An 18985-nucleotide genomic window follows, 5' to 3' on the forward strand; every position below is an offset into this window, starting at 1 on the left:
TGAGCACACACACTGAGGACACACACTGAGCACACACACTGAGCACACACACTGAGCACACACACTGAGCACACACACTGAGCACACACACTGAGGACACACACTGAGGACACACACTGAGGACACACACTGAGGACACACACTGAGCACACACACTGAGCACACACACTGAGGACACACACTTGTGTGTGTGTGTCCTCAGTGTGTGTGCTAACCCTACACACAAGTGGTTTTATGTTTACTGCTCTAACAAACATTCTACCCAAATAAAATAAACTTTTTTTTTTCTTATGAATGAAGTCAGAAATAAAGTCTCCAAAACTTCTTTACTGTTGGGTTTCTAATGTTCCCTAATGTGACGTCACGGTCCTCATTAAAATGTATATAATGAGATAAACAACAGTAGATCCATGTTTTTATATACAGACTAAATCAAGTTTAATATTTTCACTTTGCAATGAATTCGTTTCAAAATAAACGCTTTGGTGGTGCAAAGACTTTACGTCAGTTTTACGTCCTTCTTTACGGCAGTATTTCCGGCAGTGTTTGACAGGCGGGCGCGGAGTTTGTAAACAGTTAGCCTGTCACTGTTTCTGCTCTTTAAAAGTTTTTATTCTGCAGGTTTTTTACAGATTATCGTCATTGTTGTTTTCATTACTCGGTTTTATTGTTTAGGAGTGACGTCAGAGAGCAGGTGAACTCTTTTTAGCTCTTTTTGTTTCTGTGTTTGGAGTCATGGCTTCTGTTAGCTAGGTTAGTTACCATGCTAACACCGCAGAGTCTGCGTCAGGTGAGAGGAGCGGACAGGTATGTTACAGCACCTCCTCTGGAGGTCTTTGCTTAGATCTGGACTACAGCAGCCATCCGTCCTACGGAGGGTTTTCAGCGGGTGTTTGGACTCAGCTCGGCCGGCCGACATGAACCGGAACCGGGTTCAGATCCGGAAAGTTCTGTGTGTGGCCGAGAAGAACGATGCTGCTAAGAGCATCTCCGAGATCCTGTCCGGGGGGAGGGCCAGGAGGGTAGTTACCTTAACTACACCTTTAACTAACTCTCACTTTATCAAACTATAACTGTAAACTAACCCCAGATACCTTAACTAACCCCAGATACCTTAACTAACCCGAGATACCTTAACTAACCCGAGATACTTTAACTAACCCGAGATACTTTAACTAACCCGAGATACTTTAACTAACCCGAGATACCTTAACTAACCCGAGATACTTTAACTAACCCGAGATACCTTAACTAACCCGAGATACCTTAACTAACCCCAGATACCTTAACTAACCCGAGATACCTTAACTAACCCCAGATACCTTAACTAACCCCAGATACCTTAACTAACCCCAGATACCTTAACTAACCCGAGATACTTTAACTAACCCCAGATACCTTAACTAACCCCAGATACCTTAACTAACCCCAGATACTTTAACTAACCCGAGATACCTTAACTAACCCGAGATACTTTAACTAACCCGAGATACTTTAACTAACCCGAGATACTTTAACTAACCCGAGATACCTTAACTAACCCGAGATACTTTAACTAACCCGAGATACCTTAACTAACCCGAGATACCTTAACTAACCCCAGATACCTTAACTAACCCGAGATACCTTAACTAACCCCAGATACCTTAACTAACCCCAGATACCTTAACTAACCCCAGATACCTTAACTAACCCGAGATACTTTAACTAACCCCAGATACCTTAACTAACCCCAGATACCTTAACTAACCCCAGATACTTTAACTAACCCGAGATACCTTAACTAACCCGAGATACTTTAACTAACCCGAGATACTTTAACTAACCCGAGATACTTTAACTAACCCGAGATACCTTAACTAACCCGAGATACTTTAACTAACCCGAGATACCTTAACTAACCCGAGATACCTTAACTAACCCCAGATACCTTAACTAACCCAAGATACCTTAACTAACCCCAGATACCTTAACTAACCCAAGATACCTTAACTAACCCCAGATACCTTAACTAACCCCAGATACCTTAACTAACCCGAGATACCTTAACTAACCCCAGATACCTTAACTAACCCCAGATACTTTAACTAACCCGAGATACCTTAACTAACCCGAGATACCTTAACTAACCCCAGATACCTTAACTACACCCGAGATACTTTAACTAACCCGAGATACCTTAACTAACCCGAGATACTTTAACTAACCCCAGATACCTTAACTAACCCGAGATACCTTAACTAACCCAAGATACCTTAACTAACCCCAGATACCTTAACTAACCCCAGATACTTTAACTAACCCCAGATACTTTAACTAACTCGAGATACCTTAACTAACCCCAGATACTTTAACTAACCCAAGATACCTTAACTAACCCCAGATACCTTAACTAACCCCAGATACTTTAACTAACCCCAGATACTTTAACTAACCCGAGATACCTTAACTAACCCCAGATACCTTAACTAACCCAAGATACCTTAACTAACCCCAGATACCTTAACTAACCCGAGATACTTTAACTAACCCCAGATACCTTAACTAACCCCAGATACCTTAACTAACCCCAGATACCTTAACTAACCCCAGATACCTTAACTAACCCGAGATACTTTAACTAACCCCAGATACCTTAACTAACCCCAGATACCTTAACTAACCCGAGATACTTTAACTAACCCGAGATACCTTAACTAACCCGAGATACTTTAACTAACCCCAGATACCTTAACTAACCCGAGATACCTTAACTAACCCAAGATACCTTAACTAACCCCAGATACCTTAACTAACCCCAGATACTTTAACTAACCCCAGATACTTTAACTAACCCGAGATACCTTAACTAACCCCAGATACCTTAACTAACCCAAGATACCTTAACTAACCCCAGATACCTTAACTAACCCAAGATACTTTAACTAACCCCAGATACCTTAACTAACCCCAGATACCTTAACTAACCCCAGATACCTTAACTAACCCCAGATACCTTAACTAACCCGAGATACTTTAACTAACCCCAGATACCTTAACTAACCCCAGATACTTTAACTAACCCGAGATACCTTAACTAACCCCAGATACTTTAACTAACCCGAGATACCTTAACTAACCCCAGATACCTTAACTAACCCGAGATACTTTAACTAACCCGAGATACCTTAACTAACCCCAGATACCTTAACTAACCCGAGATACTTTAACTAACCCGAGATACCTTAACTAACCCGAGATACCTTAACTAACCCCAGATACCTTAACTACACCCGAGATACTTTAACTAACCCGAGATACCTTAACTAACCCGAGATACTTTAACTAACCCGAGATACCTTAACTAACCCGAGATACCTTAACTAACCCGAGATACTTTAACTAACCCGAGATACCTTAACTAACCCCAGATACCTTAACTACACCCAAGATACTTTAACTAACCCGAGATACCTTAACTAACCCGAGATACCTTAACTAACCCCAGATACCTTAACTACACCCGAGATACTTTAACTAACCCGAGATACCTTAACTAACCCGAGATACCTTAACTAACCCCTGATACCTTAACTACACCCAAGATACTTTAACTAACCCGAGATACCTTAACTACACCCAAGATACTTTAACTAACCCGAGATACCTTAACTAACCCGAGATACCTTAACTAACCCGAGATACCTTAACTAACCCCAGATACCTTAACTACACCCAAGATACTTTAACTAACCCGAGATACCTTAACTAACCCGAGATACCTTAACTAACCCCAGATACCTTAACTACACCCAAGATACCTTAACTACACCCAAGATACTTTAACTAACCCGAGATACTTTAACTAACCCCAGATACCTTAACTACACCCAAGATACTTTAACTAACCCGAGATACTTTAACTAACCCCAGATACCTTAACTAACCCGAGATACTTTAACTAACCCGAGATACCTTAACTAACCCGAGATACCTTAACTAACCCGAGATACTTTAACTACACCTTTAACTAACTCTCACTTTATCAAACTATAACTGTAAACTAACCCCAGATACCTTATCTAACCCGAGATACTTTAACTAACCCGAGATACCTTAACTAACCCGAGATACTTTAACTAACCCAAGATACTTTAACTAACCCGAGATACCTTAACTAACCCGAGATACTTTAACTAACCCAGATACCTTAACTAACCCGAGATACCTTAACTAACCCGAGATACCTTAACTAACCCGAGATACTTTAACTAACCCGAGATACCTTAACTAACCCGAGATACCTTAACTAACCCGAGATACTTTAACTAACCCCAGATACCTTAACTAACCCGAGATACTTTAACTAACCCGAGATACTTTAACTAACCCCAGTTACTTTAACTAACCCCAGTTACTTTAACTAACCCGAGATACCTTAACTAACCCGAGATACCTTAACTAACCCGAGTTACTTTAACTAACCCGAGATACCTTAACTAACCCGAGATACTTTAACTAACCCGAGATACCTTAACTAACCCGAGATACCTTAACTAACCTGAGATACCTTAACTAACCCGAGTTACTTTAACTAACCCAAGTTACTTTAACTAACCCAAGTTACTTTAACTAACCCGAGATATCTTAACTAACCCGAGATACCTTAACTACACCCAAGATACCTTAACTACACCCAAGATACTTTAACTAACCCGAGATACCTTAACTAACCCGAGATATCTTAACTACACCCAAGATACTTTAACTAACCCGAGATACCTTAACTACACCCGAGATACCTTAACTACACCCGAGATACCTTAACTAACCCGAGATACCTTAACTAACCCAAGATACCTTAACTAACCCGAGATACCTTAACTAACCCGAGATACCTTAACTACACCCGAGATACCTTAACTACACCCGAGATACCTTAACTACACCCAAGATACTTTAACTAACCCGAGATACCTTAACTACACCCGAGATACTTTAACTAACCCGAGATACCTTAACTACACCCAAGATATCTTAACTACACCCAAGATATCTTAACTACAACCAAGATACTTTAACTAACCCGAGATACCTTAACTAACCCGAGATATCTTAACTACACCCAAGATACTTTAACTAACCCGAGATACCTTAACTACACCCGAGATACCTTAACTACACCCGAGATACCTTAACTAACCCGAGATACCTTAACTAACCCAAGATACCTTAACTAACCCGAGATACCTTAACTAACCCGAGATACCTTAACTACACCCGAGATACCTTAACTACACCCGAGATACCTTAACTACACCCAAGATACTTTAACTAACCCGAGATACCTTAACTACACCCGAGATACTTTAACTAACCCGAGATACCTTAACTACACCCAAGATATCTTAACTACACCCAAGATATCTTAACTACAACCAAGATACTTTAACTAACCCGAGATACCTTAACTAACCCGAGATATCTTAACTACACCCAAGATACTTTAACTAACCCGAGATACCTTAACTACACCCAAGATACCTTAACTAACCCGAGATACCTTAACTAACCCAAGATACCTTAACTACACCCAAGATACTTTTTCTAACCCGAGATACCTTAACTAACCCGAGATATCTTAACTACACCCAAGATACTTTAACTAACCCGAGATACCTTAACTACACCCAAGATACCTTAACTAACCCGAGATACCTTAACTACACCCAAGATACTTTAACTAACCCGAGATACCTTAACTACACCCAAGATACCTTAACTACACCCAAGATACTTTAACTAACCCGAGATACCTTAACTACACCCAAGATACTTTAACTAACCCGAGATACCTTAACTACACCCAAGATACCTTAACTACACCCAAGATACCTTAACTACACCCAAGATACTTTAACTAACCCGAGATACCTTAACTACACCCAAGATACTTTAACTAACCCGAGATACCTTAACTACACCCAAGATACCTTAACTACACCCAAGATACCTTAACTAACCCGAGATACCTTAACTAACCCGAGATACCTTAACTACAGCTTTACCACATCAATATAACACCCTCACTTTACTAACTATATACCTGTACACTGTTACTGTCAACACAGATCATTTACACCAAACAACATTCAAACACAAAACACAGAGTGAAACACAAACAGAGTTCAGGACCGCTACGATCCGGCCCAGGCTGAGGGGGGGTACATTAAATATACCCAAACTAATATATAATAATAATATTCATAAACTAATGAACAGTTTATTTCCACTGTTTTTCTTACTGACTGTCTTTTTTTCATTTCAGAGAGAAGGGATGTCCAAGTTTAATAAAATCTATGAGTATGAGTATCATCTCCTTGGTCAGGTAAGAAAGTGTAGACTGTGTGTGTGTGTGTGTGTGTGTGTGTGTGTGTGTGTGTGTGTGTGTGTGTGTGTGTGTGTGTGTGTGTGTGTGTGTGTGTGTGTGTGTGTGTGTGTGTGTGTGTGTGTGTGTGTGTGTGTGTGTGTGTGTGTGTGTGTGTGTGTGTGTGTGTGTGTGTGTGTGTGTGTGTGTGTGTGTGTGTGTGTGTGTGTGTGTGTGTGTGTGTGTGTGTGTGTGTGTGTGTGTGTGTGTGTCTGTGTCTGTGTCTCTGATCATTCTCTATCTCTCTGCAGGACGTGACCATAACCATGACGTCGGTCTCTGGACATTTACTGGGCCTGGAGTTCAAAGCACAGTTTCAGAAATGGTCAGTAAGAGTCAGATTTCTCTTTTTTATTTCATGGTTGTTCAGCATCTCACAGCAGCGTCTCTCTCTTAAGGCACAGCTGTAACCCTGTGCTGCTGTTTGATGCCGAGGTGGAGAAATACTGTCCAGAGAACATGATTCAAATCAAGGTATGCTTCTTCACTGAATATGATGACCGACTATCAAAGTGGTTATCAGATTGAAATGCCTAACGACTTCTTTCTGTTGTTTGTGTTCAGCGTACTCTGGAGAAAGAAGTGAGGCAGTGTCAGGCTTTAGTCATCTGGACCGACTGTGACAGAGAGGGAGAAAACATCGGCTTTGAAGTCATCAACGTCTGCAGAGCAGGTAATGCCCGCAAGGGCCGGGCTCGGATTTGAACCCACAATCGCTGGGACAAGCACTATAGCCTCTGTACACGAGGTGCACGACATAAGAGGCTATCTGCAGTACTCATTCTAAACACTAGGTGTCAGAGTAACACATCTTTTATCTTTGATCGTTGTGTTCAGGGTGCAAAGTGTCTCCAGTCAGTCTATCTGCTGTTTACTGTTTCCTGTTAGGACCTGCTGCTCACTAAACAGATATTTGTTCCTACTTCGTCTGATTCATACCTTGAAACCGTTGTTTTTTGTTTATCTTTATTCAAGAAGAGTAATGCTCATATTCAGTCAGGTAAACAAAAACAATATCACAAAGTAAATCAAGTAAAAGATTAAATAACTAAATAACATCCAGAACATAAAGGAAAGAAGAAAGACAGAAATATACAGAATATAAAATAAATCAATAAAGAATCATTATTTAAATAGAGGGGGAAAGGTTTTATAATAATTCAGACATTTGTTAGATTTCATTCGGACTCTAAATTAAAAACTGATTTATTTAACCCGTCCTCGTTTGTTTTGATTTGGAGGCACACGTGAAGTGACGTTTTACGTTTAACTTTGCACTGCATTGTGGGAATTAAAATACAACCAAACCATACTGGACAAAACCAGGAAGTTAGTATCCATGCTGAAAAGTTCAGAATACTGAGGCGGACTCAAAGAATGACCACGAGGGTTCAGTCTGTGTGATTGTCTTAATGCTAAGCTAGGCTAACCTGCTGCAGTCTGTAAACGTTTCTGTGCTCTGAATCTTTCCAGTGAAGCCGAACCTTCGCGTCTTTCGGGCAAAGTTTTCTGAGATCACTCAGCAGTCGATTCGTCGAGCCTGTGAGAGTCTGACGGAGCCCGACGTGAACGTCAGCGATGCGGTTGATGTTCGCCAGGAGCTCGACCTTCGGATAGGTGAGGAGGCGCTTTTTAAAAATGATCAATACACTTTGATTACAACGCTGGTGGCTGATCACGTCTTCTCACCTGTACAGGTGCGTCTTTCACTCGATTCCAGACGCTTCGTCTGCAGAAGATCTTTCCAGAATCTCTGTCCAATCAGCTGATCTCATACGGCAGCTGTCAGTTTCCCACGCTGGGTTTCGTGGTGGAGCGATTCAAAGCCATCCAGGCGTTTCTACCTGAAACTTTCTACAAGATCAAAGGTACAAACTCACCTGTGATCAGGTACAAACTCACCTGTGATCAAAAACACACAAATCCAACAAAGGTTGAAATGTGTCTGTTTGTGTGTCAGTGATCCATGAGGTGGAGGAGGACGTGGTGGAGTTTACCTGGAAGAGAAACCGTCTGTTCCATCACACAGCGTGCCTCGTGCTCTACCAGATCTGCATGGAGGTAAACTCATCCCTCCATTTTCTTCCTCTTATCCGAAGTCGGGTGGCGGTGGTAGCAGGCGCAGTAAGTCAGCCGTCCCTCTCCTAGCTCCTCCTCCTGGGGGATTCTGAGGCGTTCCCAGGCTAGACGGGACATATAATTCCTCCAGTGTGTTCTGGGTCTCCTCCTTAACAGACGCTTAAACCACCTCAACTGGATCCTCTCGATGCGGAGGAGCGGCGGCTCTACTCCGACCTCCTCCCCCTGAATGTCTAAGCTCCTCCCCCTCTCTCTAACTCTGAGTCTAGCCACCCTTCAGAATAAACTCATGTCGGCCGCTTGTATCCGCGATGTTATTCTTTCCGTCACTACCCCTGAGCTCATGACCACAGGTGAGGGTTGGAACGTCGATCGACCGATAAATCAAGAGCGTTGCCTTCAGGCTCCGCCCTCTCTTCGCCACAACGGTCCAGCACAACGCCTGCATTACTGCTGACGCCGCCCCAATCCGTCTGTCGATCTCACGCTCCATCCTACCCTCACTCGTGAACAAGGCCCCGAGATTAAGCCGGTCCGCCTCCACCTGCCACCCGTCCCCCATGCCTCTCCCTGCGGGTGGTGAGCCTACAGGGCGGCGGCTCCATGTGGTTGTTTCGGGCTGAGCCCGACTGGGCCCCATGGATGAAAGCCCGGCCACCAGACGTTCACTTTCGTGCCAGAACCAGACAGAAACCTGGATCAGAACCAGACTCATGTAAAACAGACAGAAACCTGGATCAGAACCAGACTCATGTAAAACAGACAGAAACCTGGATCAGAACCAGACTCATGATGAACAGACAGAAACCTGGATCAGAACCAGACTCATGTTGAACAGACAGAAACCTGGATCAGAACCAGACTCATGTGAAACAGACAGAAACCTGGATCAGAACCAGACTCATGTTGAACAGACAGAAACCTGGATCAGAACCAGACTCATGTGAAACAGACAGAAACCTGGATCAGAACCAGACTCATGATGAACAGACAGAAACCTGGATCAGAACCAGACTCATGTGAAACAGACAGAAACCTGGATCAGAACCAGACTCACGTTGAACAGACAGAAACCTGGATCAGAACCAGACTCATGATGAACAGACAGAAACCTGGGTCAGAACCAGACTCATGTAAAACAGACAGAAACCTGGATCAGAACCAGACTCATGTAGAACGGACAGAAACCTGGATCAGAACCAGACTCATGTAGAACAGACAAAAACCTGGATCAGAACCAGACACATGTAGAACGGACAGAAACCTGGATCAGAACCAGACTCATGTAGAACAGACAGAAACCTGGATCAGAACCAGACTCATGTAGAACGGACAGAAACCTGGATCAGAACCAGACTCACGTAGAACGGACAGAAACCTGGAACAGAACCAGACTCACCTAGAACGGACAGAAACCTGGATCAGAACCAGACTCATGTTGAACAGGCAGAAACCTGGATCAGAACCAGACTCACGTTGAACAGACAGAAACCTGGATCAGAACCAGACTCATGTGAAACAGACAGAAACCTGGATCAGAACCAGACTCACGTTGAACAGACAGAAACCTGGATCAGAACCAGACTCATGTGAAACAGACAGAAACCTGGATCAGAACCAGACTCACGTTGAACAGACAGAAACCTGGATCAGAACCAGACTCATGTGAAACAGACAGAAACCTGGATCAGAACCAGACTCATGTGAAACAGACAGAAACCTGGATCAGAACCAGACTCATGATGAACAGACAGAAACCTGGATCAGAACCAGACTCATGTGAAACAGACAGAAACCTGGATCAGAACCAGACTCACGTTGAACAGACAGAAACCTGGATCAGAACCAGACTCATGTGAAACAGACAGAAACCTGGATCAGAACCAGACTCATGATGAACAGACAGAAACCTGGATCAGAACCAGACTCATGTGAAACAGACAGAAACCTGGATCAGAACCAGACTCACGTTGAACAGACAGAAACCTGGATCAGAACCAAACTCATGTTGAACAGAACCCTGTGTGCTCATGTGTATGTTGTTGGATAAAAAAAGGAATAAATGTCACGTGTAGAAAAACACACATGTGAACGTCTTTTCTGTGCAGGATCCCATGGCAACCGTCACCTCGGTAACCAGCAAACCGAAGAGCAAGTGGAGACCTGTACCTCTGGACACGGTGGTAAGGTGTGTGTGTGTGTGTGTGTGTGTGTGTGTGTGTGTGTGTGTGTGTGTGTGTGTGTGTGTGTGTGTGTGTGTGTGTGTGTGTGTGTGTGTGTGTGTGTGTGTGTGTGTGTGTGTGTGTGTGTGTGTGTGTGTGTGTGTGTGTGTGTGTGTGTGTGTGTGTGTGTGTGTGTGTGTGTGTAAAAAAAATATATATATATTATATTTTTTACAAATTTATTTTTGGGCTTTTTGTGCCTTTATTGTAGAGGTAAGATAGTGAATAGAGTCGGAAATCAGGGAAAAGAAGTAATTTAAAATTTAAGTCAACATTAAAAGTAACACGTGAACACCAAGATTCCATCAAGTGTTTGTGTCGTCATGTCGGCTTGTCCCCATCCCCCCAACGCTGTAAACATAGGGGAAACACTGGTGTGTGTGTGTAAACGTCTCTCTTCTGTTTACAGGAGTTGGAGAAACTCGCCTCTCGGAAGTTAAGAATAAACGCTAAAGAAACGATGAAAATAGCAGAAAAACTCTACACGCAGGGGTGAGTGTGTGTCGTCTTTGTCCTAACACGTGCTCAGTCTCACTGATGGTGGCGCTGCCCTGCTCGCCACCCGGACAGGGGGGTCTAAGCGTGTGCAGGAGGAGAGGGGGTGTAAGCGTGTGCAGGAGGAGGGGGGGGGGGGGGGGGTCTAAGCGTGTGCAGGAGGAGAGGAGGGGTCTCAGCGTGTGCAGGAGGAGAGGGGGTCTAAGCGTGTGCAGGAGGAGGGGGGGGTCTAAGCGTGTGCAGGAGGAGGGGTGGTGTAAGCGTGTGCAGGAGGAGAGGGGGGTGTAAGCGTGTGCAGGAGGAGGGGGGGTGTAAGCGTGTGCAGGAGGAGAGGGGGGGTGTAAGCATGTGCAGGAGGAGAGGGGGGGTGTAAGCGTGTGCAGGAGGAGGGGGGGGTGGGTGTAAGCGTGTGCAGGAGGAGGGGGGGTGGGTGTAAGCGTGTGCAGGAGGAGAGGGGGGGTGGGTGTAAGCGTGTGCAGGAGGAGAGGGGGAGTATAAGCGTGTGCAGGAGGAGATAGGGGGTGTAAGCGTGTGCAGGAGGAGAGGGGGGGTGTAAGCGTGTGCAGGAGGAGAGGGGGGGTGTACGCGTGTGCAGGAGGAGAGGGGGGGTCTAAGCGTGTGCAGGAGGAGGGGGGGTCTAAGCGTGTGCAGGAGGAGGGGGGGTCTAAGCGTGTGCAGGAGGAGGGGGGGTCTAAGCGTGTGCAGGAGGAGGGGGGGGTGTAAGCGTGTGCAGGAGGAGGGGGGTGTAAGCGTGTGCAGGAGAAGAGGGGGGGTGGGTCTAAGCGTGTGCAGGAGGAGAGGGGGGGTGTAAGCGTGTGCAGGAGGAGAGGGGTCTAAGCGTGTGCAGGAGGAGAGGGGGGGTGTAAGCGTGTGCAGGAGGAGAGGGGGGGTGTAAGCCTGTGCAGGAGGAGAGGGGGGGTGTAAGCCTGTGCAGGAGGGGAGGGGAGTGTACGCGTGTGCAGGAGGAGAGGGGAGTGTACGCGTGTGCAGGAGGAGAGGGGTCTAAGCGTCTGCAGGAGGAGAGGGGGGGTGTAAGCGTGTGCAGGAGGAGAGGGGTCTAAGCGTGTGCAGGAGGAGGGGGGGGTCTAAGCGTGTGCAGGAGGAGGGGGGATCTAAGCGTGTGCAGGAGGAGAGGGGTCTAAGCGTGTGCAGGAGGAGGGGGGGTGTAAGCGTGTGCAGGAGGAGGGGGGTGTAAGCGTGTGCAGGAGGAGGGGGGTCTAAGCGTGTGCAGGAGGAGGGGGGTCTAAGCGTGTGCAGGAGGAGAGGGGGGGTCTAAGCGTGTGCAGGAGGAGGGGGGGGTGTAAACGTGTGCAGGAGGAGGGGGGGGTGTAAGCGTGTGCCGGAGGAGGGGGGTCTAAGAGTGTCACTACAACACAAACACAACATTAGAGAACTGAGCCCACTCTCTCACTCTGAAAGTTCCAGACTCTTAACGGCTTCAGGACTTCACCCTGACCCAGGCTGCAGGTGAAAGCCAACAGGAGGACGTCTGAAACAGAGCGTGTGAAAGGTTATAAACCTGTGTGGTTCTTCTTCAGGTTCATCAGCTACCCCCGCACAGAGACCAATATGTTCCCCCCTAACCTGCCGCTGCGCCCCCTAGTGGAGCAGCAGACTCACAGTCTGGCATGGGGGACGTTTGCTCAACGTGTCCTCGATCAGCTAGAAGGTCCAAACCCCCGACAGGGCAAGAAATCTGACCAGGCCCATCCCCCCATTCACCCCACCAAGTACAGCAGCTCTCTGCAGGTAGGCGTGGAGGAGGCGGAGCTTAATATGTGACTCACCTGAACAGGTGATCAGGTTCCTGTATTTTCAACTCGTGGAGACAAACCAGATCAAAAGTGATGTCATGTTTTTTTCTTGGTTTTCAGGGAAACGAAGGTCGTCTGTACGAGTTCATCGTCAGACACTTCCTGGCCTGTGTTTCCCAGGATGCTTTGGGGCAGGAGACGGTCGTAGACATTGACATCGCTCAGGAGAAGTTCTCCACCTCAGGACTCATGATCATTGAGAGGAACTACCTGGATGTTTACCCGTACGACAGGTGGAGCACCAAGGTGAGTGTTGGAAGAGCTCGGAGGACTCAGTGAGATCGACTTTCTGCTCAGGGGTTTTAATAACGTGTGTGCGTGTGTGTGTGGTGTGTGTGTGTAGTTGATCCCGGTGTATGAGCAGGGCTCTCAGTTTCAGCCGTCTTCGATCGAGATGTTGGACGGTCAGACGAGTCCTCCTCAGCTGCTGACTGAAGCCGACCTCATCTCACTGATGGAGAAACACGGCATCGGTACACACACATACACCTTCCTCTCCCTCTCTCTTTCTGTTTCTTCATCCAAGGGTGCACATACCTTGCACACCTTAAACTTCAAAACTCATCTTTTTCCTCAAGAAAAATCTCTTTTAGGATTAAAAATTCTGATTACTGTGCATTAACAGTGCAATAAAACTGGTTTTTATTGAATGCCTCACACGGGGCACCATTTGTTGGGGTTTTATCTAGCCAAATTTGGTTATATTATTAATAATTATATTTCATTATTTATTAATATAAATAACAGTGTTATTAAACTATGTTTAATTGACTCAGGGGAAAATAACCAAAATATCACTAAAATCAGTCTCAAACTAGTTGCTTAATTAAGATTAAGATTGACTTTATTGATCCCGCAAGAGGAAATTCTGTTTTTACACTCTGTAAGTCATGCAACACACACAGGCTGAAATATACACACATGGACATGCACTAATGGAGAGATGTCAGAGTGACGGAGCGGCCCCTGGCAGGCGCTCCTGAGCTAGTGGTGGGGAGGGGGTTTGGTGCCTCCAAGGGTACCTCGACAGTGCTCAGGAAGCGATCTGGCACCTCTCCAGCTACCAGATCAACTTCCATATTTGGTCCGCACCGGGACTTGAACAGGCGACCTTCCGGTTCCCAACCCAAGTCCCTCCAGACTGAGCTACTGCCGCCCAAAACTAATTATTACTTACTAATATTATTTATAATTAATAACTGTATTTAATAAATTGAAGGCATGAAATCCGTACACAAAGCCCTCACACCCAGCTTATATCACAATGCAAATACACCAGTAATCACAAACAACTGCTCTCTTAAATTATAACTGAATTTATTTAACAAAGCAACATCAAGTCAGTCAATGAAACTCAATCACACAAATAACTATTACAAAGTAATCTAAGCAAACAAAGCAACATCAAACAAAACTTGTGAATGAGGTGTAAAAGTGTAGTTGTGTGTCTGTGTGTGTGTATTTTTACAGGCACAGATGCGACACATGCAGACCACATTGAGACAATAAAGAGTCGGATGTACGTCGGTCTGACCGCTGATCAGAGGTTTCTACCAGGAGAGCTTGGCATGGGACTGGTGGAGGGTACACACACACACACACACTCACACTCACACTCACACTCACACACACACACACAGCTTCATATGAAGTCAGAGACTCCTGAACACACGTCACAGAAACATTAAGAACTTTTGAAAGAAGTCAAAGTTGGTGAGGAGGTTAGGGATCTTGCTGTGTTTGTGTGTGTGTGTGTAGGGTATAACTCAATGGGTTATGAGATGTCTAAACCAAACCTGCGAGCTGAGTTGGAGGCGGATCTGAAGCTGGTTTCTGAGGGCAGGAAGGACAAACTGAGCGTGCTTCAACATTACATCCTGAAATATAAAACCGTTTTCATGGAGTCGGCGAGGAAAGCAAAGAAGTGAGTGACCACGTGTGAAATGTTTCATCTGTACTTTCATGAGCCAGATCATGTCAGGGTCACTTCTGTGTCAGGTTGGATGATGCTCTGGAGCCGTATCTGGGAGCAGCTCAGGTGATCCCTGAGGCAGAACAGCAGGAGCTGGAGATCCCTCAGCCAGTCAGAAAGTGTCCTCAGTGTGGGCGGGACATGGTGCTGAAGAAGAAGAGGGAGGGGAACAGGTGAGACACGAAACAAAGACACTCATCCTGTGTCTTTCACTCAGCTGAGAACTAACAAGTCATTTGTGTGTGTGTGTGTGTGTGTGTGTGTGTGTGAGTGTAGTAAATTCCTGACCTGCGTTGGTTACCCTGCGTGTAAATCAGCCGTGTGGTTTCCTGACTCCGTCCTAGAGGTCAGCAGAGACGATGGCGTGTGTCAGAGCTGTCAGCCACGCCCCATTCACATGTAAGGCTAACCTCTCTCTCTCTCCCTTGCTCTCTTTCTCTCCCTCTCTCTCTTCAGCTCCATAAGAAACTTTACATGTAAATTCTTGTTTTTTCCAGGTGGGTTTTAACCCCTAAAGCATGTGTCGGTCCAAGTATAGGCCACAAGCATCGAGCTAAAGTGCTGCACCCAAGCATCTGTTAATGGAACAACCGTTGTTCACAGCAATTCACACACTGACACACACACACACACAGACACACACACTGACCTCAGGTGTTCTGTTTTTCTCAGGATTGACTTTCAGTTAGTCAACATGAGCACTTCCTGTTTGTTTTTTACCTGTATCTCACCTGAGCAGGTGCTGGTTTAACCTTCCTCTTCTTAGTGTGTTTTTCTGTTTTCAGGTTGAAGTTCAAGTTTCGCAGAGGCAGCCTCCCTCCCATCATGCCGCTGGAGTTTGTGGGCTGCATCGGAGGCTGTGACGAGACGCTCAGAGAAGTTCTGGACCTGAAATACCTCAGAGGAGGGGGGGGCGGGGCAGAGGACCACTTTCCCCCTGCTCCAAGGCCCCCCAGACCAAAACCACCCAGGACGTCAAACCCTCGACCCTCCCTCCCTCCTGTCCCCTCCTGGACCCTGCAGCAGAGGCTTCCACCAGGGGGCAGCGTGGGCACGGACACCAGCAGTGATGTCATCATGTGTAACTGTGGGCAGACCGCTCTCCTCCTCACCGTGCGTAAAGAGGGTCCAAACCACGGCCGCAAGTTCTACAAGTGCAGCGCCAACAGCTGCAGCTTCTTCCTGTGGGCGGACCAGCCAAGCCAGCAGGGGGCACAACAGAGCAGAGGGCCTCCTCTGCAGACACCACAGCCTCCAAGGCCCTCTCTGGGGTTCAGGAACAGTCCTGCAGGAGGAGGCGGCAGGGGGGAGGAGGGGGAGGAAGCAGGTCAGACAATGTGTAACTGTAACGAGGCGGCGGTGACCAAGACGGTGCAGAAAGACGGACCGAATAAAGGACGAACGTTTCACACCTGCAACAAACCTCGAGAACAACAGTGTGGGTTCTTCCTGTGGGCTGACGAGAACATGCCGCTGCCAGGTGAGACACACACAGATCAAACACCACAACAACACAACCATCTTCTTATATTTGTTTCTGTCAGTGACCTCTGACCTCACAGCATTGAGCCTGTCCTCTGCTCTCTGTTTCAGGAGGACTCGGAGGATTTCATGGAGACAGAGAGAAGAAGGCGAGGAAGATAACGGCAGATAACTCTGCTAACAAACCTCCAGCTGCTAAGAAAGCTCGTACCTGTGGAATCTGCAGCATGCCGGGCCACACCCGAGTCACCTGTCCTCAGAGGTGACGGCTGCTGTGACATGAGGTACATACAGGTGTGACATGAGGAGGTACATACAGGTGTGACATCAGGAGGTACATACAGGTGTAACATGAGGTACATACAGGTGTAACATGAGGAGTTACATACAGGTGTAACATGGAGGTACATACAGGTGTAACATGGAGGTACATACAGGTGTAACATGAGGTACATACAGGAGTGACAGGAGGTACATACAGGTGTAACATGAGGAGGTACATACAGGTGTGTCATGAGGTACATACAGGTGGTCTTTAGGGTCTGCCTTCCCCCTGGTTTTTAATTCACGTCCTTTCTCTTTCAGGTGACAACTGATGTGTTTTTACGTCACAGGAAACAGGAAACAGTCACTGCAATTCTGAGAACGGTTTTACATAGAAATAACGTCGGAGAGCTGGCGGAGCTCAAACTAAGATTTAACCCTCTGTGTTCAGGCCTCATCACCACCTGTTTGGAGCTCCCCCTGCTGACCGGCTGCGGTACAGCTCATAGTCCTCCATGTTAACAGATGGGACACATCATGATAATCTCACGTCATTTTGGGTTTCATTCATCTCTTTTTTCTGACAAGTTTAGTTTGAATCAGTTATTTTAAAAGAGGAGTATGACACCATGATGGACAGCTGGGTTGACCAATGAGGCGCCTGCGTTGCTGTGTGATGGTCAGAGTAGAGGAGAAACGTCACATCGTTGAACTTTCCATCACTGTGAGCATCAGCTTCAAACAGACACAAGAATCTGTCACCTGAGCGACCTCTGACCTTTTAACAGGAAGGTTGACCTGAGCGACCTCTGACCTTTAATGGACCCTCATGTTACAACATTTGAGCGTTGTCATGGAGATATAGTGTATTCATCGTGGTCAGGAGGAGGCGGAGTCACGCTGTGAGATCACAAACTCTTCAGCTGATTGTTTGATGTGTTTTTTTATCTGTGTCTTCTTCGTGGTTACTGAATAAACTCAAAGCATTTTAAAGGATTTCAACTCGTCTCTTCTTCTGTGAATAAAAATATGAAACTGCGTTCAGCTCTCGTTTCACTTCCTCTTTGTGTTATTTCCGTTTCACGTTCGTTTTGACTCAGACGATAAATCTTTGAACCTTTTCTGATTTCACACGTGGCATTTTTACACGTGGCGAGCTGCATGTCTGACTTCCCTCTGCCTTTTTCCTGTCAGTCCGGCGAGCGAGTGAGTGCAGACACATGCGCACGCACTCACGCACGCACGCACGCACACACACACACAGGCTAAATATCCTCTCACCTTTCTCCTGTTTTTACGTTAATGAACATGACATTAGGTTCTAATGCAGCCGCTTCATCCCGAGGATCGACTAAAAGACGCCATGTTGGAGGGCAGACCAGTTGCTGATGGGAGGGCAGACCAGTGTCTGATGGGAGAGCAGACCAGTTCCTGATGGGAGGGCAGACCAGTGTCTGATGGGAGAGCAGACCAGTTCCTGATGGGAGGGCAGACCAGTGTCTGATGGGAGAGCAGACCAGTTCCTGATGGGAGGGCAGACCAGTTCCTGATGGGAGGGCAGACCAGTGCCTGATGGAAGGGCAGACCAGTGCCTGATGGAAGGATGGTGAACAGTAGTGATTGTAAATATGATAAAACTTTATTCATCCCCATTGAGGTACACGTTGTTAAAAGCTAAAAAAACAAAAAAACAACAAACAATATTTACATTAATTAATTAAACATTAAAATATACTAAATCCACTTTGGTTATTCTGAAACACACAGCATGTGTGTGATGACGCTGTTAGTCAGTCTGACTGCAGGTGGGAGGAACGACCTGCGGGGGGCGCTCTTTCTTTCTTTCAGGGTGGGTGTCTGAGTCTGGTGCTGAAGGAGCTGCTCAGACCCTCCTACGGTGTCATGCAGGGGGTGAGAGGGGTTGTCCATGATGCTCCTCTTCAGAGTCCAGAGTCCAGTCCAGGACAGACCCGTGCAGACGTCATCACAGTGTCATAAGAAGTCTGTATCGGAGTCCTGCACACTCCAAAGGACCTCAGTCTCCTCAGCAGGTGTAGTCACCTTTTGGCCCTTCTTGTACAGGATGTGTGTGTTGTGAGACCGGTCCAGTTTGTTGTTGAGGTGAACACCCAGGTATGTCCGAGCCCTGGATGTTCCTCAGTGCAGTCTGGGAAGTCAATCACCATCTCCTTTGTCTTGCTGGCATTGAGCTCACTCGATGAGCTGCCTGTACTCCTGTTCGCTCCCCTTA

At 46.3% G+C, this 18985-nt stretch overlaps 1 protein-coding gene across 1 annotated transcript; it reads left to right on the forward strand.

Moving 5' to 3' along the window:
- The first annotated feature begins 542 nt into the window (after window positions 1-542).
- top3a (DNA topoisomerase III alpha) lies at window positions 543-17730 on the forward strand. The gene is made up of 20 exons (XM_020625710.3): window positions 543-1022; window positions 6308-6367; window positions 6658-6731; window positions 6805-6880; window positions 6971-7079; window positions 7880-8023; window positions 8104-8274; window positions 8367-8467; window positions 10594-10668; window positions 11117-11199; window positions 12741-12951; window positions 13077-13262; window positions 13360-13489; window positions 14487-14600; window positions 14775-14940; window positions 15015-15161; window positions 15265-15387; window positions 15774-16468; window positions 16582-16754; window positions 17056-17730. Exons 1-19 carry the CDS (start codon window positions 810-812, stop codon window positions 16734-16736), a joined length of 3033 nt encoding a protein of 1010 aa, XP_020481366.1. The 5' UTR covers window positions 543-809; the 3' UTR covers window positions 16737-16754; window positions 17056-17730.
- Window positions 17731-18985: the final 1255 nt, after the last annotated feature.

Source organism: Labrus bergylta, chromosome 16 (assembly GCF_963930695.1).
Source record: "Labrus bergylta chromosome 16, fLabBer1.1, whole genome shotgun sequence".
NCBI lineage: Eukaryota > Metazoa > Chordata > Actinopteri > Labriformes > Labridae > Labrus > Labrus bergylta.

Bases quoted from the DNA above. Each gene is read 5' to 3' on its own strand.
- top3a (XM_020625710.3), top strand. From the start codon at position 810: ATGTTACAGCACCTCCTCTGGAGGTCTTTGCTTAGATCTGGACTACAG. The intron at 6,368-6,657 runs GTAAGAAAGTGT...ATCTCTCTGCAG, and splicing joins AGTATCATCTCCTTGGTCAG to GACGTGACCATAACCATGAC. The intron at 8,468-10,593 runs GTAAACTCATCC...TTTTCTGTGCAG, and splicing joins TCTACCAGATCTGCATGGAG to GATCCCATGGCAACCGTCAC.